Below are 27,479 nucleotides of genomic sequence, written 5' to 3'. Positions count from 1 at the left end.
ACATACAAGTTAAACCTGAATGGTGCTAGAATATATATGTAAAATGACACTGATTTTACTGTCACTGCAAGGCAGATAAAGGCAGGTAATTACAACAGTGGAGATGGTATAATTCCAATAACGGTGCATCTGTGCATTGAGATCAGACAGTGCACATGTGTGTATATATATATATGTGTATATATATATATATATATATGTATACACACACACACACACACAACAGACAAATACTCCCCTCTGCGCTATTCAGTAGATAAAAGAGAGGACTTATAGAAAGGTTCTAAAAGATGGCTGCCTAATTCCACTAAGTTCCTTGTTAGGAGGAACTAAAATAAGAAATAGAATAAAAATAGAGGAATTGGCGCCCTTGGGATTTATTGACCCCAAAAATTAGAGAAAACCCTTTTATGGTTTCACTACTACGTGTCAACAGGTTTAAAACATAATGGACAACTGTTCCTTCATAAAAATGTATTTAAAACAATACGTTAGCAAGGTTGATGTCCATAACATATCATCAACAGTATAATACGAATCTCCCACATTGATCAAGTCATTGAAGATAGAGAAAAGTATAGGTAGATCTCTACTCTTCTTCCTTATCAAAGAACTCGGGAGTTACGTCAGATACAACAGAATGATAACGCAACGCGTTTCGTCTTGTACCAAGACTTCATCAGGGGTGTATCTCTGATTGTAGCAAATTAAGATCAACAGACTACAATGGGCTCGGATAATCAATCAGGAATGTTTGAAAGAAGAATTCAACATCACTAAGGATTACTGTAGTAATATCAATCCAGCCTAGTAGATCCAATCCTCATGTATCAAAAACGCTCCAATGTTAGAGTTATTCAAATAGACAAAGGACTCGACAAGCTCATACATAACGAACCTTATAAATCAACTAAAGGTGTATAATTCTGTATAGGGAGAAATAATCCTCACTAATTCGTAAAGATGTGGAACCCTCCAGAAGAAAGTCAGTGGTGGCATTGATGCTGGATTGCATATCAGCAAGGAAATATATAAATTAATACGTTCTGGATTAATTGATGTGAGTGTATTATATGATCATGAACGTTATTGTATCTTATAATGATATTAAACAAATTGTCAGTCACACATCAGTGCATTTACTAAGATGTTTCATAATGCACCAACATAATTGTAAGTGATACACCTTAGTCACTCTATCACCTGTACATATGATATTGGTACACTGGTGACGTGAGTCATAAAGGGTTAAGCATGTGGTCAAATATTACTGTTCCCTTGATATCTCAGGAACATTAATGTGCCCGTGCATTAATCAAGGTTAAACCTTATAGGAATATTATCATGCATTGTACTGTATTATATCTTCAGTAATGTCAGATTGTCAGTGTGAGATACCCACATGCTGTCAGCGCTCTGAGGATACCGACACGTGTTATATAGTATCACACTGTATGCTAGTAGCAATTGATTATCCGTGCACGGTAACTGCATTAACTGTATCACTCACGGAACATGTGGGAGCCTTTCTGTGTGCTTACTGATGTGTGTAGTGTGCTAACAGTTGTAAGTTGATCTGTGTGTTATCTCCTATCTGCTCTTGTATAGTTGTCACATAAATCACTGCTCCTTTCTATGTGCAGGCAGCAAGATGACCGTAGCGGCAGATAGAGCTGGCTCACACATTAACAGATAAAACTACCATGACATTCGTGTAATCTTTCACAATTAACCATATAAGCTCAAATTCTATATTTTTCACAAATCATGGGTTCATGAATAATTAAGTGCTTAGTATATATAATAGGACGGAGGACACATCGCTAAGCTAACTTTCTCTTACGTCCTAGAGGATGCTGGGGTTCCATTTAGTACCATGGGGGTATAGACGGATCCCTTGGGAGCCATGGGCACTTTAAGAGTTTAATAGTGTGGGCTGGCTCCTCCCTCTATGCCCCTCCTACCAGACTCAGTTTAAAAAATGTGCCCGGTGTAGCCGGTCTCAGCTAGGGGAGCTCCTAGGAGTTTTTCTAGTTTTATTTTATTTTTTTAAAGAGTTAGGTACAGGGAGGCTGCTGTCAACAGCCTCCCTGCTTCGTGGGACTTAGGGGGGGGGGGGGGAGTAGGAACCAACCCTAGAGGTTAATAGTTCTCTATCTCCGCTGATAGGACACTGAGCTCCTGAGGGTGATGGTCGCAAGCCCCCGAGGCGTCCGCTCACTCCCGCAGCATGGCCGCCACCCCCTAACAGCACCAGAAGATGGAGTGGTGAGTATGACGCTGGCGCCCTGATAAGCGGGTCACCAGCGGGAAGATGGAGGCACAAGTGTAGGAGCACAGCTCTGACAGGCTGCGCTCTGGAGGGCTCAGCGGTACTTGTAGTGCGGCACTGTGAGGGGCGCCCTGGGCCAGCGCACATACCCTACACAGATGCTAACAGGGGCTAATCCCACTGTTAGCAGCCAAATCACCTCAGGCCAGTATAAACACTGAAAGCGGGAAGACGCACCATTACAGGGGGCGGAGCTTCTTCATCAGAGCGGATCCAGCACTCACCAGCGCCGTTTTCTCCCTGCAGACGCACGCTGAGAGGGAGCGCTGTCCTCCACGTCGTAACTACGGTAACAAGGTGTTATACACAAGGGGGGAGGGTGAATTATGTACTGGCTACCCTGCTAAGGTTAAGCTAGTCAGCGGGTTTTTTTTTTTATCATAATAAAAGCCTATTAGGGCGTGCTGTGGCTGGCTTCTTGTTCTCTGTGACTCTGAAGATTTTCTGGGGGAAGGGGAACTGTGTTGACATTTCCTGTGTGTGTGTATCTCATTTTCCCATGTTAAGGACTTGTCCTGTACTGCAAAATGTATATCTTCTCCTGGGGAGTCTATGCCATGCTCAAAACTGTACTAATTCTCAGGCCTCAGTGGCAGATCCCCCTGCGGTAGCCTCCATAGGGTGTACTTTAAATACTTCAATATATCCAGTGGCGGAACCTGTGAGGGGTGGGCCCAGGTGCAAATATATAATTTGGGGCCCCCTCCTCCACCCAAACCCAAAGTTCACAATATGCCTCACAGCAGGGGTGCAAGCACAATGTCCTGTGCAGTGCGGAGAACAGGGGGCATGTACATTGGTGGGAGCAGGAACACAGTGGCCTCTGCTCTGTCTGTGATAGGGGCCCCCACCCCTTGTGCTTTACCCAGTACGGCATTGGTCAGACAGACTCTGACAGTGCCAGTTACAGCGGTTAGGAGCTGCCATTAATTCACAGTCAGAGTGCGTCAGAAAAATGTACAGTAAATTAGAGGCAGTATGTGGCCGTGATCATCAGCACTGATAGGTGGCAGGACTCCTCTATTAGTCCGGCAGACACAAGGTCAGCCCTAGCCTACCTATTGTATGGGGCAGGTTCGTCAGGCAGTAGGGCCCACCCTGCTCTCTGCACTGGGCCATTCATCCGATATTGCTTAAAATGGTCTGGATGGGGGATTTGGGGATAACTCATTGGTGGTCTGGGCAGCAGTGGGCCCTTTAGTCCTCAGGGGCCCCTGTGCAATGCACCTGCTGCATCAATGGCAGTTCCGCCTCTGAATATATCCCATACTGGGAAGAAGCCGCAGTTTTGAGTAGTCGGAGGACTGAAATCCCACTGCTGTGCCTCTTGCCCTATTACGTAACCTAACAGGCGTACACTTGCCCATATACTGCATGACATATGTGGGGGCAGCATATGTTTGAGGCTATTAGGGATAAAGGATATTATATATATATAATGCCTTCCCACTGTTTAGGGCGATAAACTCCTTATTTGGGAAATGAATACACCCAGAGATATTATCCACATCCCTAAAGAGTGTCTAAATTGTCAAAGACGGTTGTGTTACCTGTCCCTGGTACAACCTTCATTAAGGCTGATCGCAGATTGAGACTAATCTCTAATACTGTACACTGCTGCAGGTGTGACTCGGATACCCACCATTGCGTAGATCTCTGGGGATATTGTAACGTGGTCAGGCTCCTTACTTGATGATTTAGATTCTATGTGTAGGAGTAACATGTACTTGTTTCTATGTCACAGACCGGATTCTACAGGCTTCACGGCTGGACGCCATGGAGGAGATTGGCCTACATAATGCAGGGACCACTGCTATGGCAGTTTAACATGCAGGGGACGGTGGCTACACCAATGGACTGTAGATACAGAATCCAAGAAGGGTATGGTGAGTCAGCCCTTCACAGGTGAGGCCCTGTTGGGATGCTCAGGGTACGTGAGTACCCGTGCCTACTGCGGGTTAGTTGTCATGTCTTCCTTCCGCAGCTGCACAGACCAGGAAATTATATCCTACACCTACACTAAAGTCCCTTTGAACCACAAGGTTTAAACGTTAGTCCAAGGGTTCCTCCACTACCTTTAGAGTACATTAGGGGAAATCCAGAAAACCTGCACCGCCAGGTTCCCAGGTGCGGTTTTCGGATTCTGCCTTCTCAAACCCTTCAGTTTGTCAGTGGACCTCAGTGCCTGGGGATCACCCCTGGAAACAGTTAGGTTGCCCAGGGGTGCAGACTGGAGTTTCTAGTACTCCCGGCTCACGGATTATTACTAGATTTTCGGACAGAAAGTACACTACTGCTGGAAGCTATTCAAACATTTGGCAAACAAATGTCATTGTTCCAATTCCACCTCACCTAAAACACAAGGGTTATTACTCAAACCTGCTTGTGGTACCGAAACTGGACGGTTCGGTAAGGCCAATATTAGACCTAAAAACATTGAACCCTACTTGAGGGAATTAAAATTCAAGATGTAGTCTCTGAGAGCGGTAATCTCAGGTCTGGTGGAGGGGGAATCCCTAGTATCAATGGATATCAGGGATGCGTACCTTCACATTCTGATCTGGACGCCTCACCAGGATTCTCAAATATTTGAGCTGCTGGACTGTCACTATCAGTTCCAGACACTACCATTTGGCCTCTCCACAGCACCGAGGGTGTTCCCCTAGGTCATGGCAGAGATGATGTTACTCCTCCGCAGACAGGGAGAGAACATTATTCCATATCTTGACGATCTGCTGATAAAAGCATCTACCAGGGAGAGTCTGTTACAGAGTATTGCTATCTCAACTCTCCTACACAAGGATCTTGAGTGGGTCCTGAACATTCCAAAGTCACATTTGGAGCCAACAGAAAGTGTCTGTGTTTCAATCAATGGTCCGGGATGTCCTGATGCCAGACCGAGTATCGGTTTGTCAGTGCATTCACCATCTGGGGAAGATGGTAGCCTCCTAAGAGGCTCTACAGTAAGGAAGATTCCATGCACGGTTCTTCTAACTGACTCTCCTGAACTAATGGTCAGGATCACATCTTCACATGCACCAGCGGATACGCCTGTCGCCGAAAGCCAGACATTCACTCCTCTAATAGCTGCAAAATTCTCACCTTCTAGAGGGCCGCAAGTTCAGGAATCAGAATTGGATTCTTCTAACCACGGATACAAGTCTCAGAGGTTGGGGAGCAGTCACCCAAGGGGAAGACTTCCAAGGAAAGTGGTCAAGTCAGGAAGTTCTCCTTCCAGTAAACAGACTGGAACTAAGGGCCATATACGACAGCCTTCTACAAGCGGCACTTCTTCTGAAAGATCAAGCCATTCAAGTTCAGTCGGGCAATATCAGGGCGGTGCCCTACATAACCAGGCAAGGCAGAACGAAGAGCAGAGCTGCAATGTCAGGGGTAACGAGTATACTCCTCTGGACAGAAAGATACGCGCTGGCGCTGTCCGCAATCTTCATTCTGGGAGTGGACAACTGGGAAGCAGGCTTCCTCAGCAGATGCGATCTCCATCCAGGAGAATGGGGCCTTTATCCAGAGGTATTAGCAGAGGTGACAAGCTGATGGGGTGTACATCAGATAGACATGATGGCCTCTCGCCTCAACAAGAAGCTTCGGAGGTCCTGTTCCAGGTCAAGAGACCCACAGGCAGTGGCGGCGGATGCCCTGGTAGCTCCGTGGGTGTTCCAGTCGTTGTCTGTGTTCCCTCCACTTCCGCTCATCCCAAGGATTCTCAAACTAATAAAAAGAACAAGAGTTCAGGCTATCCTGATTGCTCCGGACTGGCCAATAAGGGTTTGGTATGTGGATCTTCTGGAATTATTGCTGGAGGATCTTCGCGAGGACCTTCTGCAACAGGGGCCATTCGCTTATCAAGACCTACTGCGGCTACATTTCACGGCGTGGAGGTTGACCGCCTGATTTTATCTCGGAAGGGCATTCCTGGAAAGGTCATTCCTACCCTGATACAGGCTAGGAAGGGAGTAACGTCTAAACATTGCCAACCTATTGTGGTGCCAGTATCTACTTTCTCCTCAATCACATCAAAGTCCTTGGATGTTATGAGAGTTTGAAGATTTATATGAAGAGAACCTCTCGTCACAGGAAGTCAGATGCTTTATTCGTCCTTTATGATCCCAACAAGGTTGGGGGTCCTGCTTCTAAGCAGACGATTTCTCATTGGGATAAGGTTTACTTTCCAGCATGCTTATTCTACGGCAGGCTGGCCGTGTCCAAAATCTGTTGTGGCCCACTCTACTCGTAAAGTGGGTTCTTCCTAGGCGGCTGCCCGGGGTGTCTCCGCTTTACAGCTTTGCCGAGCAGCTACTTGGTCAGGGTCGAACACGTTTGCTAAGTTCTACAAGTTCAATACTTTGGCCTCTGGGGACCTTCGGTTTGGTCATGCAGGAGCCTCCACGCTCTCCCTCCTGTACTGGGAGCTTTGGTACATCCCCATGGTACTAAATGAAACCCCAGCATCCTCTAGGACGTAAGAGAAAATAGGATTTTAATTACCTACCAGTAATTCCTTTTTGTGTAGTCTGTAGAGGATGCTGGGCGCCCGCCCAGCGCTTCATTTTCTTGCATTGTTGCTTGGTTACTTATAGGTACAGTGTTGCTGTTCCTCTTTCCTGCTGATTAGCATGGTTTCTTCTAGTTCCTGCTGGTTAGCATGGTTTCTTCGTGTTGCAAGCTGCTTAGCATGGTTTCTTCATGTTGCATGCTGGTTAACATGGTTTCTTCATGTTCCTGCTGGTTAGCATGATTTCTTTCATGTTGCATGCCGGTTGGCATGGTGTCTTCATGTTTCATGCTGATTCACTTGCTTTCTTCAAGTTGCATGCTGGTTAGCATGATTTCTCCATGTTGCGTGATGGTCAGCATGGTTTGTCAATTCGGTGTGAGCTGGTGTAATTCTCACCACTATCTGTGTATTTCCTTCTCTCGAAGTATGTCTGTCTACTTGTGCACAGTTTCTAGACTGGGTCTGGTAGGAGGGGCATAGAGGGAGGAGCCAGCCCACACTATTAAACTCGTAAAGTGCCCATGGCTCCCAAGGGACCCGTCTATAACCCCATGGTACTAAATGGAACCTCAGCATCCTCTAGGACTACGAGAAAAGGATTTACCAGTAGGTAATTAAAATCCTATTATGCGCATTTCACTCTAATAGGCTTCTTCAGGGCACTATAATGAACGGCGCCCGTTTATTCCGCAGAACCCGTAGAAATTGAGGGATAGGCAAACTAATAATTCTTCTCCTGATGTTGCGGAATTACAACTAGTAGAAATGTTGGAGAGATTTCTAACACAAGGGTACTCATCTAAGTCCTTACGGAGATGTCTCAATAAAGCAGGGGTGGAGAACCTCCGGCCCGCGCGCCGTATAAGGCCCGCGAAGCCATTTGGTCCGGCCCACCAGCTTGTGTCAGTGAGACACGCTGCCGCTTAGTCCGGCGGCAGCGTGTCTCAGCTGTCAGAACAGGGAGGAGAGCGCGGCTGTCGGGTGGGAGCGGCGGCATGTAGGACTTGAAACCAGCCGCCGGTTCGTGAGCCAATCATAGCTCGCGGACCGGCAGCCAATCAGGAGCCGCGGCTGCCGGTCCGTGAGCTCTGATTGGCTCTCGAACCGGCGGCTGGTTTCAAGTCCTACATGCCGCCGCCGCCCAACATAGCCGCGCTCTCCTCCGTGTACCCGCCGAATGCAGCACGGAGGGGAGGGGGGGGGGCAGGGCAGGGCATCTGTATACCTGGCACTGTGGGGGGCATCTGTATACCTGGCACTGTGGGGGGCATCTGTATACCTGGCACTGTGGGGACATCTGTATACCTGGCACTATGAGGGGCATCTGTATACCTGGCACTGTGGGGACATCTGTATACCTGGCACTGTGGGGACATTTGTATACCTGGCACTGTGGGGGCATCTGTATACCTGGCACTGTGGGGGCATCTGTATACCTGGCACTGTGGGGACATCTGTATACCTGGCACTGTGAGGGGCATTTGTATACCTGACACTGTGGGGGCATCTGTATACCTGGCACTGTGGGGGCATCTGTATACCTGGCACTGTGAGGGGCATTTGTATACCTGGCACTGTGGGGACATCTGTATACCTGGCACTGTGAGGGGCATTTGTATACCTGACACTGTGAGGGACATCTGTATACCTTGCACTGTGGAGGCATCTGTATACCTGGCACTGTGAGGGGCATTTGTATACCTGGCACTGTGGGGACATCTGTATACCTGGCACTGTGAGGGGCATTTGTATACCTGGCACTGTGGGGGCATCTGTATACCTGGCACTGTGGGGACATCTGTATACCTGGCACTATGAGGGGCATATGTGTATACCTGGCACTGTGGGGGCATCTGTATACCTGGCACTGTGGGGACATCTGTATACCTGGCACTGTGGGGGCATCTGTATACCTGGCACTGTGAGGGGCATTTGTATATCTGGCACTGTGGGGACATCTGTATACCTGGCACTGTGAGGGGCATTTGTATACCTGGCACTGTGGGGGCATCTGTATACCTGGCACTGTGGGGACATCTGTATACCTGGCACTATGAGGGGCATATGTGTATACCTGGCACTGTGGGGGCATCTGTATACCTGGCACTGTGGGGGCATCTGTATACCTGGCACTGTAGGGGCATCTGTATACCTGGCACTGTGGGGACATCTGTATACCTGGCACTGTGGGGGCAATTGTGGATCTGGCACCGCACTATTGGGGGCATATGTGTATCACGTCCCATTTTAACTGGCCACACCCATTTTTTTGGCGCGCGCACAGTACCTCTAAGGGGCAGACCTACTGGGGGGCAGGGTAATTTTTTAAGTTGAGAATTTTTGTATGGCCCCCGAAGGATTTTATAAATATCCAAATGGCCCTAGGTAGAAAAAAGGTTCCCCACCCCTGCAATAAAGTGAAGGTCAAATTTAGCAACACTGCTCAGAATTTCACCTCGGTGTTTGATCCAAGTCGGCTGAGTTTCACCTCTACATTTGATACCAGCGCATGGGTGGTTGAGAAAGCAATCCGGAAGCATTGGCCAATTATTTCCACCAACTCCAAACTGGAGGGTACCAATCAGAGACCTCCTATGCACTCGTATCGTAGAGGGCCTAATTTACAAAAACTTCTGATGCGACCTATGTTACAACCACAAAAAACTAATACTTCATGGTTGACAATAACAAAAACGGGCTGTTTTTGTTGCTATGACTGTACGACATGCAGGTCGATGGTTAGTGGATCCTCATTCTCGCATCCACATAGTGGTAAAAGGATTCCCATTAAGCATAAGCTCTCTTGCACCTCGGATTTCATCATTTACATCATCATATGCCCGTGTGGGCTCTACTATGTAGGCCTCATGACGTGGTGCTTTCGAGATCGTATGGCAAATCAACGCTACTCGATATGTCTGGCACTTGAGACGAATAAAACAGATAAACCTGTAGCTAACATTTCCTACAGTATAAACATTCAGTATCTAGCCTCAAATGTATGCTGATTGATCACATCCCTGTATCCATCCGTGGAGGTAATAGGGAATTGAGGCTGAGGCGACATGAATCCAGGTGGATATTCGAATTAGATACTGTGACACCATATGGGCGAAATGAGGCGAACCCATATGGAATCTTTCTAGATTGAGCTTTGTTATTAGTTGATTTCTCTACAGCAGAACCTCAATATATGTATTGTTACTTGGTGTATGGTCATTGGTGATCTTGTCTGTCTGCGGGTCGGATTTGACCCAGGTTTTTACCTTAGCATTATGCCATTCCCTTGGCCAGATATGTGCGTCACAATGGCTATATATTTTTAAGATATGTTTCTTAAAAGTTATATTTTAGTCTGACTATCAAGGTCTGTAAATTGTAAATTGTGATGCTTATGAAATTTCTGTTATGTACTTTGCGATCTGAGACGTGAGATACACCTGGTAGTTTATGATTGATTAACTAGTATGATATTTGTTTGTAGTAGTGATTTATTATTATTATTATTATTATTATTATTACCACTTCCGGCTGGCTTTGATTCTTCTCCACACCAATTTTTGCTTTGTTATATGAATTATATATGATTAGTTGCCCCACTATGATGCCCGCTGATTTACCTGTTCCGTTTGCTCTATATTTTTAATATATTGTCTATGGTTCATGTTTAAATTGGTTGTTATGGTAACCGGAGGTCTGATTGTGTCCCGGTATTGATTACGCTGGGAAGCGCCGTTGCCTTGGTGACGCTACGTCACTTCCGCTTCCTGTATTCGTTCCAACAGGTGGAACACATAGCCGCTTCCGTCCGGTAATTTTGAGTTATTGAGTGGCCCTTTAGCATGCTTCTCGTTTTGATTTAACAATACCTATTTCAGCTTTAAACACACGATTGCTTATGATAATAGTGACCAGTGTAATTTCAGCGGGTATCAGTGGTGTACTTGTACTTCCTTGTTTTGTGTTACCAGGAAGTGATGTATGTGGTTACTTATGGTATAAATATTTCAGCATGGGCGCTTGTTGTTCATGCTGCTCTTGGTGTCCTGCTCTCTACATTGTTCAATGATGTCTTGAAAAAGATCATTGTATGTGGTCGAAACGTCGACTTTATTATGACGCTTTTATAAAAATTGGTGAGTGCCCTCTTTCCCAAATGACTGTCTATTGGAATTTTTCCTTACAGTTTATCACCACCTGGTTGTCCTACTGATATACGGAAGTGTGCGGATTTCTACATGCTTTTTCTCTATCGTCCTAGTGGATGCTGGGGTTCCTGAAAGGACCATGGGGAATAGCGGCTCCGCAGGAGACAGGGCACAAAAGTAAAGCTTTCCGATCAGGTGGTGTGCACTGGCTCCTCCCCCTATGACCCTCCTCCAGACTCCAGTTAGATTTTTGTGCCCGGCCGAGAAGGGTGCAATTCTAGGTGGCTCTCCTAAAGAGCTGCTTAGAGAAAGTTTAGCTTAGGTTTTTTATTTTACAGTGAGTCCTGCTGGCAACAGGATCACTGCAACGAGGGACAGAGGGGAGAAGAAGTGAACTCACCTGCGTGCAGGATGGATTGGCTTCTTGGCTACTGGACATCAGCTCCAGAGGGACGATCACAGGTACAGCCTGGATGGTCACCGGAGCCGCGCCGCCGGCCCCCTTGCAGATGCTGAAGTAAGAAGAGGTCCAGAATCGGCGGCTGAAGACCCTTGCAGTCTTCTAAAGGTAGCGCACAGCACTGCAGCTGTGCGCCATTTTCCTCTCAGCACACTTCACACGCAGTCACTGAGGGTGCAGGGCGCTGGGGGGGGGGCGCCCTGGGAGGCAAATGTAAACCTATATACTGGCTAAAAATACCTCACATATAGCCCCCAGAGGCTATATGGAGATATTTAACCCCTGCCAAACTTCACTAAAGAGCGGGAGACGAGCCCGCCGGAAAAGGGGCGGGGCCTATCTCCTCAGCACACAGCGCCATTTTCTCTCACAGAAAGGCTGGAGAGAAGGCTCCCAGGCTCTCCCCTGCACTGCACTACAGAAACAGGGTTTAAACAGAGAGGGGGGGCACTAATTGGCGATATAAATATATATATAAAGATGCTATTAGGGAGAAACACTTATATAAGGTTGTCCCTATGTAATTATAGCGTTTTTTTGGTGTGTGCTGGCAAACTCTCCCTCTGTCTCTCCAAAGGGCTAGTGGGTCCTGTCCTCTGTCAGAGCATTCCAGGTGTGTGTGCTGTGTGTCGGTACGTGTGTGTCGACATGTATGAGGACGATGTTGGAGGAGGCGGAGAAATTGCCTGTAAGGGTGATGTCACTCTCTAGGGAGTCGACACCAGAATGGATGGCTTATTTAGGGAATTACGTGAGAATGTCAACACGCTGCAAGGTCGGTTGACGACATGAGACGGCCGACAAACAATTAGTACCGGTCCAGGCGTCTCAGAAACACCGTCAGGGGTTTTTTTTAAAAAAACGCCCATTTACCTCAGTCGGTCGACACAGACACGGACACTGAATCCAGTGTCGACGGTGAATAAACAAACGTATTCCTCATTAGGGCCACACGTTAAGGGCAATGAAGGAGGTGTTACATATTTCTGATACTACAAGTACCACAAAAGATGGGTATTATGTGGAAGTGAAAAAACTACCTGTAGTTTTTCCTGAATCAGATAAAATAAAATGAAGTGTGTGATGATGCGTGGGTTTACCCCGATAGCAAATATTGGCGTTATACCCTTTCCCGCCAGAAGTTAGGGCGCGTTGGGAAACACCCCTTAGGGTGGATAAGGCGCTCACACGCTTATCAAGTGGCGTTACCGTCTCCAGATACGGCCGCCCTCAAGGAGCCAGCTGATAGGCAGCTGGAAAAATATCCTAAAAAGTATATACACACATACGGTGGTTATACTGCGACCAGCGATCGCCATCAGCCTGGAGATGCAGTGCTGGGTTGGCTTGGTCGAATTCCCTGACTAAAAATATTTTATTGATATAGAGCATTTAATAGGATGCATTCTATATATATACTGTATGCGAGATGCACAGGGGGATATTTGCACTCTGGCATCAAGATAAGTGCGTTGTCCATATCTCCCAGAAGATGTCATGGACACGACAGTGGTCAGGTGATACAGATCCCATACGGCACATGGAAGTATTGCCGTATAAAGGGAAGGAGTTATTTGGGGTCGGTCCATCGGACCTGGGGGCCACGGCTACAGCTGGGAAATCCAACCTTTTTACCCCAAGTTACATCTCAGCAGAAAAAGACACTGTCTTTTCAGCCTCAATCCTTCCGTTCCCATGTGGGCAAGCGGGCAAAAGGCCAGTCATATCTGCCCAGACATAGAGGAAAGGGAAGTAGACTGCAGCAGGCAGCCCCTTCCCAGGAAAAGAAGCCCTCCACCAGTGGGGGGGGTAGTCTCAAGAGTCTCAGCGCGCAGTGGGATCACTCGCAAGTTGACCCCTAGATCGTACAAGTATTATCCCAGGGGTACAGATTGGAGAGTCGAGACATTTTTTCCTCGCAGGTTCCTGAAGCCTGCTTTACCAACGGCTCCCTCCGACAGGGAGGCAGTATTGGAAAAAAAAAAATAAAAAAATTCACAAGCTGTATTTCCAGCAGGTGATAATCAAAGTACCCCTCCTACAACAAGGAAAAGGGTATTAGTCTTCCACACTATATTGTGGTACTGAAGCCAGAAGGCTTGGTGAGACATAGTCTAAATCTGAAATTTTTGAACACTTACATAAAAAGGTTCAAATCAAGATGGAGTCACTCAAAGCAGTGATAGAGAACCGGAAAAAAGGGGACTATATGGTGTCCCTGGACATCAAGGATTACCTCCATGTCCAAATTTGCCCTTCTCAACAAGGGTACCTCTGGTTCGTGATACAGAACTGTCAATATCAGTTTCAGACGCTGCCGTTGAATTATCCACGGCACCCCGGGCCTTTACCAAGGTAATGGCCGAAAAGATGATTCTTAAAAGAAGAAAGGCATCTTAATTATCCCTTACTTGGACGATATCCTGAAAGGGGCAAGTTTCCAGAGAACAGTTGGAGGTCGGAAAAGAACTATCTAAAGTAGTTCTACGACAGCACGAGTGGATTCTAAATATTCCAAAAATCGCAGCTGTTTTCCGATGATACGTCTGCTGTTCCTAGGAATGATTCTGGGCATAGTCCAGAAAGAGGTATTTCTCCTGGAGGGGAAAGCCAGGGAGTTATCCGACCTAGTCAGAAACCTCCTAAAACCAGGCCAAGTATCAGTGCATCAATGCACAGGAGTCCTGGGAAAAATGGTGGCTTCTTACGAAGCGATTCCATTCGGCAGATCTCACGCAAAAACTTTTCAGGGGGATTTGCTGGACGAATGGTCCGGATCGCATTTTCAGATGCATCAGCGGATAACCCTGTCTCCAAGGACAAGGGTGTCTCTTCTGTGGGGGCTGCAGAGTGCTCATCTTCTAGAGGGCAGCACATTCAGCATTCAGGACTGTGTTCTGGTGACCACGGATGCCAGCCTGAGAGGCTGGGGAACAGTCACACAGGGAAGAAATTTCCAAGGAAGTGTGGTCAAGTCTGGAGATTTCTCTCCACATGAATATACTGGAGCTAAGGGCAATTTACGATGCTCTGAGCCTAGGAAGAACTCTGCTTCAAAGTCAACCGGTGCTGATCCAGTAGGACATCATCATGGCAGTCGCCCACGTAAACAGACGGGGCGGCACAAGAAGCAGGAGGGCAATGACAGCAAGGATTCTTCGCTGGGCGAAAGATCATGTGATAACACTGTCAGCAGTGTTCATTCCGGGAGTGGACAACTAGGAAGATTTCCTCAGCATGAATGAATTCCACCCGGAAAAGTGGGAACTTCATCTGGAAGTTTCCACATGTTTGTAAACCGTTGGGAAAGACCAAAGGTGGTTATGATGGCGTCTCACATGAAGCGCCAGGTCTAGAGACCCTCAGGCAATAGCTGGGACGCTCTGGTAACACCGTGGGTGTACCAGTCGGTGTATGTGTTCCCTCCTCTGCCTTTCATACCCAGTGTATGGAGAATGATAGGAAGGAGAGGAGTAAGAACTATACTCGTGGCTCCGGTTTGGCCAAGAAGAACTTGGTACCCGGAACTTCAAGAGATACTAGAAAGGATCTTGATTCAGCAAGAATCATGTCTGTTCCATGACTTACCGCAGCTGCGTTGACGCCAGGGCGGGTGAACGCCGGATCCTAAGGGAAAAAGGCATTCCGGAAGAGGTCATCCCTACCCTGGTCAGAGCCAGGAAGGAGGTGACCGCACAACATTATCACCGTTTAGGTGAAAATATGTTCCATGGTGTGAGGCCAGGAAGGCTCCACGGAAGAATTTCAACTAGGTTAATTCCTACATTTCCTGCAAACAGGAGTGTATATGGGTCTCAAATTGGGGTCCATTAAGGTTCAAATTTCGACCGGTCGATTTTCTTCCAGAAAGAAATTGGCTTCAGTTCCTGAAGTCCAGAAGTTGTTAAGGGAGTACTGCATATACAACCCCCTTTTGATGTCTCCAGTGGCACTGGGCGATCTCAACGTAGTTTGGGATTCCTAAAATCACATTGGTTTAAACAACTCAAATCTGTGGATTTGATATATCTCACATGGAAAGTGACCATGCTGTTGGTCCTGGCCTCGGCCAGGCGAGTGTCAGAATTGGCGGCTTTATCTCATAAAGCCATATCTGATTGTCCATTCGGACAGAGCAAAGCTGTGGACTCGTCCCCAGTTTCTCCCTAAGGTGGTGTCAGTGTTTTCACCTGAACCAGCTTATTGTGGTACCTGCGGCTACTAGGGACTTGGAGGACTCCAAGTTGCTGGATGTTGTCAGGGCCCTGAAAATATAGTTCCAGGTCGGCTGGAGTCAGGAAATCTGACTTGCTGTTTATCCTGTGTGCACCCAACAAGCTGGGTGCTCCTGCTTCTAAGCAGACTATTGCTCGTTGGATTTGTAGTACAATTCAGCTTGCACATTCTGTGGCAGGCTTGCCACAGCAAAAAAAAAAAAAATATGTAAATGCCCATTCCACAAGGAAGGTGGGCTCATCTTGGGCGGCTTGCTCGTTGGATTTGTAACACAATTCAACTTGCACATTCTGTGGCAGGCCTGCCACAGCCTAAATCTGTTAAGGCCCATTCCACAAGGAAGGTGGGCTCATCTTGGGCGGCTGCCCGAGGGGTCTCGGCATTACAACTCTGCCGAGCAGCTACGTGGTCAGGGGAGAACACGTTTGTAAAATTCTACAAATTTGATACCCTGGCAAAAGAGGACCTGGAGTTCTCTCATTCGGTGCTGCAGAGTCATCCGCACTCTCCCGCCCGTTTGGGAGCTTTGGTATAATCCCCATGGTCCTTTCAGGAACCCCAGCATCCACTAGGACGATAGAGAAAATAAGAATTTACTTACCGATAATTCTATTTCTCGGAGTCCGTAGTGGATGCTGGGCGCCCATCCCAAGTGCGGATTATCTGCAATACTTGTACATAGTTATTGCTAACTAAATCGGGTTAGTGTTATTGTGAGCCATCTTTTCAGAGGCTCCCCTGTTATCATACTGTTAACTGGGTTCAGATCACAGGTTGTACAGTGTGATTGGTGTGGCTGGTATGAGTCTTACCCGGGATTCAAAATTCCTCCCTTATTGTGTACGCTCGTCCGGGCACAGTATCTAACTGGAGTCTGGAGGAGGGTCATAGGGGGAGGAGCCAGTGCACACCACCTGATCGGAAAGCTTTACTTTTGTGCCCTGTCTCCTGCGGAGCCGCTATTCCCCATGGTCCTTTCAGGAACCCCAGCATCCACTACGGACTCCGAGAAATAGAATTATCGGTAAGTAAATTCTTATTTTTTTTAATATATATATATATATATATATCAATCTCAATGCCTCCCCAGCCAGTGACCTCACTGCACACCACTGAGGTAACCTAATTGAAGGGTTAGATTCCTTGTCTAGGGGGGATGTTGTTTTACTCCTGCAGCATATACAGGACTCTGCGAACCTTATGGTGAAAGCCATAAAAGAGATATGCTTGCTTAATGCATGCATCATCGCTATGGCAGTGTCAGCACGCAGGGGCTTGTGGCTACCCCAGTGGACTGCTGATGCGGACTCCAGGAAAGGCGTGGAAGGCCTACCATTCATAGGAAAGGCCTTGTTTGGAGATGAACTGGATCTCCGAAGCGACTGCGGGTAAGTCTACGTATCTTCTTTCCGCAGCCTCCCCAGCCAGGAAAGCTTATTCAGCTTCAAATTTACAGTCCTTTCGGATGGCCAAGTCTAAGGGCAAATCCAGAGGTGCTCCTACGGCCTCCAGAGGCGCAAGAGGTAAACCACGCAAACCAGCAACTGCAGGTGCTCAGGAACAGAGCTCAGGCTCTGCTTCCTCAAAGCCTTTAGCATGACGGTGGACCACGATGCCTGGAAGGCTGTCAGGTGGGAGCCCAACTAAAATTCTTCAGTCACATCTGGTCAAGTTCATGCCGGGATCCCTGGGTCATAGATTTTATTTCCCAGGGCTACAGACTGCAGTTCCAAGAGCTCCCTCCTCACAGATTCTTCAAATCAGGCTTACCAGTCTCACGAGAGGCAAGTATAACTTTACAGCATGCCATCCAAAAACTGGTACAGACTCACGTCATTGTTCCAGTTCCACCTCATCTGCAAAACGGGGTACTATTCCAACTTGTTTGTAGTACTGAATCCGGACGGTTCGGTACGGCCGATTCTGAACTTCAAGTCCTTGAACCCATTCTTAAGAGTGTTCAAGTTCAAGATGGAGTCTCTGAGAGTGGTGATTTCAGGTCTGGAGGAAGGGGAATTCCTAGTTTCTCTGGATATCAAGGATGCGTACCTTCACATTCCGATCTGGCCACCTCATCAGGCTTATCTATGGTTTGCACTGCAGGACTGTCACTACCAGTTCCAGGCCCTGCCATTTGAACTCTCCACTGCACCGAGGATGTTCAACAAAGTGATGTCAGAGATGATTTTTCTACTCTGCAAACAGGGAGTGAATATAATTCCATACCTGGACGATCGTCTGATAAAGGCGCCGTCCAGGGAGAGGTTGCTGGACCGCATTGGCCTCTCAACCAAACTTCTCCAGGATCACTGGTGGATTCTGAACCTTCCGAAATCTCACCCAGAGCCAACATGGAGGCTTCCATTCCTGGGAATGATACTGGACACGGAGTCGCAGAAGGTGTTCCTTCTGTTGGAAAAGGCACTGGTAATCCAGTTGATGGTTCGGGATGTCCTGAAGCCAACCCGGATATCGGTGCATCTATGCATTCGCCTTCTGGGGAAAATGGTGGCCTCTTACGAGGCGCTTCAATATGGAAGGTTTCACACATGACCCTTCCAGCTCAATCTGTTGGACAAATGGTCCAGATTGCATCTTCACATGCACCAGAGGATCAGTCTGTCGCCAAAAGCCAGGATCTCCCTTCTGTGGTGGCTACAGACTACTCACCTCGTCAAGGGTCGGAGGTTCGGTATTCAAAACTGGATTCTGTTAACCACGGACGCAAGCCTCAGAGGTTGGGGAGCAGTCACCAAGGGGGTGCAGTTTCAAGGAAGATGGTCAAGTCAGGAAGTCATCCTTTCAATCAACATTCTGGAACTCAGGGCCATATACAATGCCCTTCTGCAGGCCTCATCTTCTTCAAGATCGGGCCATTCAGGTCCAGTCGGACAATGTGACTGCAGTGACGTACATAAACCGACAGGGCAGAACGAAAAGCAGAGCAGCAATGTCAGAGGTGTCAATAATTCTCCTCTGGGCAGAAAAAAATGCTATGGCGCAGAAAAAAATGCTATGGCGTTGTCAGCGATCTTCATTCTGGGAGTAGACAACTGGGAACTCAACAGACACAACTTGCACCCGGGGGAGTAGGGCCTTCACCCGGAAGTGTTCAGGTGCTTGACATGTTGATGGGGATATCCACAAATCGACATGATGGCCTCTCGACTCAAGAAGAAGCTAAAGCGGTATTGTTCCAGGTCGAGAGACCCACAGGCAGTGGCGGTAGACGCTCTGATGACTCCATGGGTCTATCAGATGGTGTACGTGTTTCCTCCACTTCCTCTGATCCCAAGAATTCTAAAAAGAATAAAAGGGAAAAGGTTCAAGCAATACTCTTTGCTCTGGACTGGCCAAGTAGGGCCTGATACGCGGACCTTCTGCAGATGCTCCTCGAAGATCCGTGGCTTACCGCGGCTACGTTTGACGGCATGGAAGTTGAACAGCTGATTCTAGCCAGAAGAGGGATCCCTAACAAGGTTATCCCAACTATGATCCAAGCCAGGAAGGGGGCAACATCTAAACATTACCTATATAATATATTAGTTTCACCTTTTAAGTTGAATTACTGAAATATGTTTCACCTGTATAATATTAACTGTACACTTAGGGGGTTATTGAGGTTTGTTAGGAAACCAAAAAAATAAGCAACTGGGCCAAACCATGTTGTACTGCAGGTGGGGCAGATGTAATGTGCAGAGATATTTAGATTTGGGTACATTATATTGTTTCTGTGCAGGGTAAATACTGGCTGCTTAATTTTTACACTGCAATTTAGATTTCAGCTTGAAGACACCCTACCCAAATCTAACTCTCTCTGCACGTTATATCTGCCCCACCTGCAGTGCAACATGGTTTTGCCAAGGGCATGGGCATTGCGGAGTGTGGCATAATATGGTACAGGGGGCACTACTGTGTGGGGCTTAATATGGTGGATTTTTTTTTTCTCCCTGTGGCGACCGTGATCTGTTGGTGCAGGGTCAAAAACTGGGGAGTAAGGTAGTCTTTTCAGGCGAGACTACGCCCATTTTCGCATGACCACTCCCCTTTTAAAGTGGGGTCATGCCCACTTTAGCAAGGCCACTCCCCCTCGCTAGGAGCGCACACATTTGTATTTCTTCATATCTATGGGGTGGGGGGGAAGCCGCATTTCTAAATCTCGCACTGTGAGCCAAAATGGCTAGAAACAGCCCTGCTGGTACACGTCATTTACAAAGTATGTAAAAGGGTGAAACATTATTTTGTCTGTCAAAACTTTGTGCTCTGTGTCAGCCAGCTTCTTCATAACAAGGACAGTGTAGTTTCCATATGATTTTCAGGGACAATATGCTAGGTTCTATTTTCTTCATATCAGATGGTAATAATAAAAAAAAGCAGTACTTTGCTGGGATTCAACAATATACTGTAGATTACTCACTTCTCATTTTTATATGCTGGGAGATCTCAATCAATTCCATCTCAGTTGGCATGTACCCCATTGTCCTCATGCACTCGCCAAGCTCTTTATAGCCAATAAATCCATCTTGATCAGCATCGAACTCCAAAAAGGCAGCATGTAGTTCTGAGAAAAGACAGAAAAACATAGGAAAAGGAAGAATTAGAAACAGATCATGTTGCTCCAACCAGAACTATTAGGTTTGCCAAATTTGTTTTTGATCATACGGCTATTGCTAAACCATGATAACAAGCCAACCAAATTTCTCAAACAGTTATCAGTCTAGTTTAATAAGGCAACTATAAATGAAAGGGCATTTCCGCGGATACCTCCATATTTCCCTGTGGACTGTCCCCTCCATATTTCTCTGTGGACGGTCTGCCAGTGGCATGTGTGGACATTCAGGCATTGTAATTAGATGAATCAATACCATGGGCATACTTGCCTACTTTTGAAAACTAGAATCAGGATGTGCAGTACAGTAGGATGTACAGTAGGATGTGCCCCGCAAAGCCGAGGGTGCTTGTCATACTCTGTCCAAAAGGCGTGTGCGTCTAGCTCCACAAATGGGCGTGTCTATGCTTAAATGCTTGCTGTTGCAAGATAATTCTATATAACATCAGTAACAATATATTTTGGGAAGTTTTGCAAGTGTTGATACTAACATTGCTGTCTGCAATACAGGGTTTCTTGTTTGCAGCTATATAATCGCTTTGATATTTATTTTCTCACTAAACACAATATAGATGATAAATTTGATGCCTATGCAATAAATTCCAATGCAATTTGACCTTGTGTGAATTCATCCCTAAGCATATAAGTAAATTATGATTTTGGTGTATTAGATGTTATTTTATTGTGAACACTGCACTGTATCTTGTAGACACTACCTTTATTCATTGGATGTGCTGTTTTGCTTACCATTACAGTATTACCCAAATCATTACAGACACCAGATACTCTAATTAAACAAATGTGTTTAACTAAAGAAAGATTCTTACCCTAAAGGGGGGTACTCACGGAGCGATCGCTGCTTAAAATCTAAGCAATCTGACTAGATTGCTTAGATTTTAAGCACGATCGCTCCGTGTGTAGCCCCCTCAGCGATAGCGATGCGCAGCCCCGCGCATCGCTATCGCTGCTGCTAGATTGGCCTGCATGCAGGCCAATCTAGCGGGTCGCTCACTTCACCCGCTGGGTGAAGTGAGCGCCCCCCCCGTCTCCTCCCGCACGCTCAGCACAGATCGCGCTGTGCTGAGCGCCGGGAGAGATGTGTGCTGAGCGGTTCGCTCAGCACACATCTCTCTGACATCGGCCAGTGAGTACTGGCCTTAACAGCAGAAGCAGAGGCTATGGGTCAATGCACACACCAGCAAAGATAAGAAGACCCTGTGTCTGATCATGTGCTGCTGTCTCTCTCTATTGTCAGTGGGGCTAGTTCAGACCTGATTGCTGCCGTGTATTTTCGCACAGCGTGCGATCAGGTCTGAACTGTGCAGGCGCCGCAGTGCGCCAGCGCATGCCAGAGATGTGATCGGCATCTCTGCCTAGTGATCGCCTCTGCCTGATTGACAGGCAGAGGCATTCGCTGGGCGAGAAGGGGAAAGCCGGCAGCGTTTGCACGCCATTTTGGGGGCACGGTCCAGGCAACGCAGACGTGCCCGGACTGTGCGGGGGGCGGGCCGCAGCGGCTGTGTGACATGTGCGACCTATAGCTCCCTGCCAGCACACAGCGACGGGTAGCTCCCTGCCAGCACACAGGAGCTGCGCTGGTAGGGAGCTACTCTTCAGGTATAAAAGCGCCGATGCTTTGTACCTGTACGGGGGAGGGGGGGGCAGAGCCAGACATGCGGGCGGACTGGCCCTGTGCTTGGGCGTCCCCCCGCATGTCAGGGTGGCTGATCGTAACTGTGCAAAATTTTGCACTGCTACAATCAGGTCTGAATTAGGCCTAGTGTCAGCGGTTCCCACAATGGGGGATAGTGAGAAATGTCAGCAGTGACTCCTCAGCAGCTACAGCAAATCATTGTACTTGCAAAGAAACTCCTTAGTGTCACCTCTGGCAGAATCTGAAGAATCCGAGAGAATTGACCTACAAAGCAGGGCAGCATTATATTTATGGCTATAACGGGAGCCTCCCGCAAGATGTGGGAGGGTAGGCAACTATGACCATGGGGCTTGTGCCATCTTGAAGATAATAATGTAATAACTTACTTATTACACATCCATTTTTACAGCACACGGATCACTTCATCTCAATGTACAGTAGTACATACAGTTTTAGCAAATGTAAGCAGGGCCAGGGCCTCCACATATGTTGCCACAGTGCTGTTCTGTAAGCATGGGGTCTCCCTCTCATTGATAAGGCAAAACCGTTTTTACACTTAAAACTGCTTACATTATCCCTATGGAATAAGCAGTTTGGCAGGCTTGAAAATTTAACTAATTGCTCCATTCTTTAGTAACTTCTAGTTGAGCAGAAGTGATTACATTTATATTAATACAGCTACGGGGGTTATTCAGTAAGGACTGCATATTCTGCTCAAAAGCAGAATCTGCAATCCCTTCTGTAGCATGCTGGGGGTCGCCTTTCGCAGGCCATGGCTGCCCAGTATGCTAACATTGCGGTCGCAGCAATTGTGGATGACCTCCTGCAGGTGCAGCTAGGCTGTGTATGCAGGCGGTCAGCTGCCATTTTTCCCACTGGAGCAGCTGCATGTGGCGTCACGCGGCCGCCCTAAAAAAATGCAGCTGACCCACCACCGTTTTCCCTATGCATACCTCCCAACTTTTCAAACTTCAGAATTGGGAGCCTCGCAGGCGACCCAAAAAGGGGTGTGGCCTAGGATGGGATGGTTGTTGCTTTTGCTGAGGGGGCGTGGCCTCACGGCGCCCACCTGATTTTTTTTCATTTGGGGGCATGCCCATCACTCTCCGAGCAGCTGGGCAGCCTCCTGCTCACCTCCCAGCACTGAATACATGTCATGCGCACAGTATGCATTCAGCGATCACTTGCTGCTTTGCAGAGCAGAGCAGCGGGTGATCAAAGGTTCCCTGCGGGAGGGTCAGAGGGGCAGTGTCAGTCTGTCCGAATAGCGGGACTGTCTCGCTGGAATCGGGACAGTTGGGAGATACGACCACGCCAGCACCGCAATGGTCTGTCGCCGCCCATCCTCTGAACGCCTCTGCTTGTGAATCAAACTGAAACCTGCGTGTGCTTACTTGCGCTGCCAACGGGGTAATTGCGGTCTCATCACGTAGCGATGCACCCTGAATAATCCCCTATGTGTGGTATGATTAGGGTTCTTTTAAGAAAGACTTAAAACTTAGGTAATGGGAACTTCTTTGCATCAAAACATGCACAATCCTAAATGTTTCTGTTGTGGTAACGAATGCATAGGTAGTGACCCTGTTTAGACCAGCAGCTATATCCTGTGTCCTATGTCCTATTTAGGGCCCCCCAGCATAATGAAGGACCTGACTTACTAAATCTTCTACTTAGAGGTATATTCAATTAAAATCGGATCCTCTGCGACGGAGAGGATCCAACACTTCACTATTCAATAGTGGGCTATTTCTGCCCGTTTCCCCTCCCATTCCGACCATTCATTTCCGCCCTCTCTTATGGGCAAAAATTAATGGTTGAAAACTGCCCATTTTTGACTACGGCAGATTCCGCTCATCCATGTGCGTTTTGACTTGTCGGAATTTCCGACAGGGCAGAAGAACGGCACTTCAATTGAATATTGAAGTGTCGGAAAGTTCAGATTATCGGCAGAAAGTGCCGTCTCTCCGTCCTGATGGAATTCCCAACCGTAATTGCGGAGAGGGATAAGGGAGAGCAGAGTGCTGTCTGTTGTCTTCCAGAGCCTTCTTCGTGACCTCCAGTGGTGGGAGTGACAGGGAACAGAGGCTAAATGGCCGGACTCTGACCGAGTGGAGACAGCCAGTGGGAAGCTTTCCCTTGCGTACAAGGTGGGCTGTGAGGGGGAGCATTACCTTGCAAGGCGGCTGGAGGGCGTATTGACTGAGTGCAGCAGATACGAGTGCCCATTGTCAGGTGCCCGCTTAAGTGTGCCAGGCAGAGTTCTCTGCACCCTCTCAAATCCGGGTCATGTGAACCCATTCGCCCCCCCACCTAGCTGCGGCCATGGTATACAATAACAGGAAGATGTGATAGTGTGTCTTTGGACACAGCTGCTGTGTGTAAATACGCTAATGCTGCTGTAGGCGTCTTGTGTTTATAAATACCTACTGTATTTTTCTGTGATCCGCTGCTGCACCCAAAGACGCAACATGGGGGCGAAAACAACGGTCATCTATGTACTCCTCAGGTTACGCAGGATGGCCGATGTTTTCACTATGCCTGGGCTAGGAAATCTGCATTGGAAAACTCAGATTCAGGTTGGATTGCAAAATCTGCTAAGTAGCAGAATTTGCAATCCATTTCATCGCATGCCGGGGGCCGCCCATCGCAGGGCAAGGCCGCCCTGCATGCTGACCACCATTCCTCCACCTCGATCAAGCAGAAATTGCGATTGCACCGCAATTTCTTTAACGTCCTAGTGGATACCGGGAATGTACTTTAGTACCATGGGGTATAGATCGGGTCCACTGGAGCCTGGCACTTTAAGAAAACATTAGTGTGTACTGGCTCCTCCCCTCTATGCCCCTCCTAGCAGACTCGGTTTAGAAAAATGTGCCCAAGGAGTTGGGTGCATTCCTCTGGAGCTCCAGAGAGTTTTCTTCGAAAATTGTATTTAGTTTGATATTTTCAGGTAGTGCTGGTTGGCAACCAGTCTACCTGCATCATGGGACTTAGGGGGGGAACCGAACCAACCTCCCTAGGGTTAATGATTCGTAATCCCCGCTGACAGGACATTAAGCTCCTGAGGCTCTGTATCACATACCACACTGTGTGTGCACACGCCACCCCTAACAGATGCTGAAGTAGATGCAGGTGCGGTGAGTGATCACACCAGGGTCCCGGTTAGCGGGTCCCCGGTGACATGTGGCGGCATTAAGGGCGCGGCGGTCACGGGCTGCGAGCTTCTGTGCCCGCCGCAGACCCCATTCAGGCGATGACAAAGGGAGTTAGTAATCTTCCTTTCTCTAACGTCCTAGTGGATGCTGGGGACTCCGTAAGGACCATGGGGAATAGACGGGCTCCGCAGGAGACTGGGCACTCTAAGAAAGATTTAGTACTACTGGTGTGCACTGGCTCCTCCCTCTATGCCCCTCCTCCAGACCTCAGTTAGAATCTGTGCCCGGACAGAGCTTGGTGCATTTTAGTGAGCTCTCCTGAGCTTGCTAATAAGAAAGTATTTTAGTTAGGTTTTTTATTTTCAGAGAGCTTCTGCTGGCAACAGACTCTCTGCTACGTGGGACTGAGGGAAGAGAAGCATACCTACTAACTGCGGCTAGGTTGCACTTCTTAGGCTACTGGACACCATTAGCTCCAGAGGGATCGAACACAGGACCTGACCTTGTCGTCCGTTCCCGGAGCCGCGCCGCCGTCCCCCTCGCAGAGCCAGAAGACAGAAGCCGGCGGGTTGAAGCAAGAAGACGTCAAAATCGGCGGCAGAAGACTCCTGTCTTCATATGAGGTAGCGCACAGCACTGCAGCTGTGCGCCATTGCGCCCACACTAACCCACACACTCCGGTCACTGTAGGGTGCAGGGCGCAGGGGGGGGCGCCCTGGGCAGCAATTGATTACCTCCTGGCAAAAAGCAGCATATATACAGTTGGACACTGTTATATGCATGAGCCCCCGCCATTAATTTTACACAAAATCGCGGGAGAAGCCCGCCGCTGAGGGGGCGGGGCCTTCTTCCTCAGCACTCACCAGCGCCATTTTCTCTCCACAGCTCCGCTGAGAGGAAGCTCCCCAGGCTCTCCCCTGCAGAAGCACGATAGAGAGGGTGAAAAAGAGAAGGGCGTAAAAACAATATATACAGCAGCTACTGGGTTAACACTAAGTTACTGTGTGATTCCTGGGTCATATAGCGCTGGGGTGTGTGCTGGCATACTCTCTCTCTGTCTCTCCAAAGGGCCTTGTGGGGGAACTGTCTTCAAATAGAGCATCCCCTGTGTGTGTGTGTGTGTGTGTGTGTGTGTGTGTGTGTGTGTGGTGTGTCGGTACGTTTGTGTGTCGACATGTCTGAGGTAAAAGGCTCCCCTAATGAGGAGATAGAGCAAATATGTGTGTGAGAGGGTGTCTCCGTCGACAACGCCGACACCTGTTTGGATATGTGTAAGTGCTGAGGTGAATTTATTGCACAAAAGATTAGAGAACAGACAGGAAATCTACCCATGTCTGTCCCTATGTCACAGAGACCTTCATAGTCTCACAATGCTCACTATCCAAAATAATAAACACTGATATCGACACGGAGTTTGACTCCAGTGTCGACTACGATAATGCAAAGTTACAGCCAAAATGGCTGAAAGGTATTCAATATATGATTATTGTAATAAAAGATGATTTGCATATCACTGATGACTCATTTGTCCCTGACACAAGAGTACACATGTTAAGGGGAAGAAAGCTGAGGTAAAGTTCCCTCCTCTCATGAGGAAAAAGAGCGGGAATCTCCAGACAAGAGACTGCAGCTTCCCACAAAAAATTCTCAGGCAGTATCCTTTCCCCACTAGGGCCAGGATGTGATGGGAATCTTCCCCTAGGGTGTCACGTTTGCACGGAAGGTAGCACTAGCTATTCTCAGGGATCCTGCAGATAGGTGCACATTCTAGTACACTACTCAGACCGGCGATTGTGTCGGCATGGGTTTATAGCGCTGTGGCAGCGTGGACAGGTACCTTATCAGCAGAGATTGAGACCCTAGTATGCATATAGATGTATATATAACCTTCACAGTGACCCGGCACTCCTGCGGTCCCCTCCGCCAGCGAACAGTTGCTCCCGGTGCCCTCCTCGTGGAGATAATACTCCCACATACAGGCAGTGCAATAAGGCGGCACTCTGGAGACTTTTCAAGTGATTTATTGAAGTGTTCTACGTTTCGGGGACGCAGCCCCTTCGTCAGGATAAATGTGTACATCAACAAAAAGTGTTTAAATACCTGAGTGAGATCGCTCACACCCGCCGCCTCCAACCGCGTCGCCCGGTTTCCGGTCGCGTCCTCCCGGTCCCGCCGGAAGTGACGTCACGCCGGCCCGTCCAGCTGACGCGTTGTGGCTGGGAAGAGAGAAACCATAACAACATGTAAACAATATGTCTGCCTCCATTCAGCGATTGCATTATATGTCAAACACAACAAATCAAGTGATCAAAAAATCAGATCGTCTTATTTATTTTTTGATCACTTGATTTGTTGTGTTTGACATATAA

The 27,479-nt window shown here is 47.9% G+C and overlaps 1 protein-coding gene across 2 annotated transcripts in view; it reads right to left on the bottom strand.

The window, feature by feature from the left end:
- LOC135054990 (calcium-binding protein 2-like) overlaps positions 1-27,479 on the bottom strand; it is a 145,066-nt gene that overhangs the window by 65,572 nt on the left and 52,015 nt on the right. For both annotated transcript variants that reach the window (XM_063958529.1, XM_063958527.1), the window contains exon 3: positions 20,110-20,253. In XM_063958529.1, coding sequence (XP_063814599.1) covers positions 20,110-20,253 — 144 coding nt within the window. The remainder of the gene's footprint in view (positions 1-20,109; positions 20,254-27,479) is intronic.

The sequence above is a fragment of the Pseudophryne corroboree genome, chromosome 3 (assembly GCF_028390025.1).
Source record: "Pseudophryne corroboree isolate aPseCor3 chromosome 3, aPseCor3.hap2, whole genome shotgun sequence".
In the NCBI taxonomy this organism is placed as follows: domain Eukaryota; kingdom Metazoa; phylum Chordata; class Amphibia; order Anura; family Myobatrachidae; genus Pseudophryne; species Pseudophryne corroboree.
Note: the sequence above shows the minus strand (reverse complement) of the source record. Positions and strands in the feature narration are given on the sequence as shown.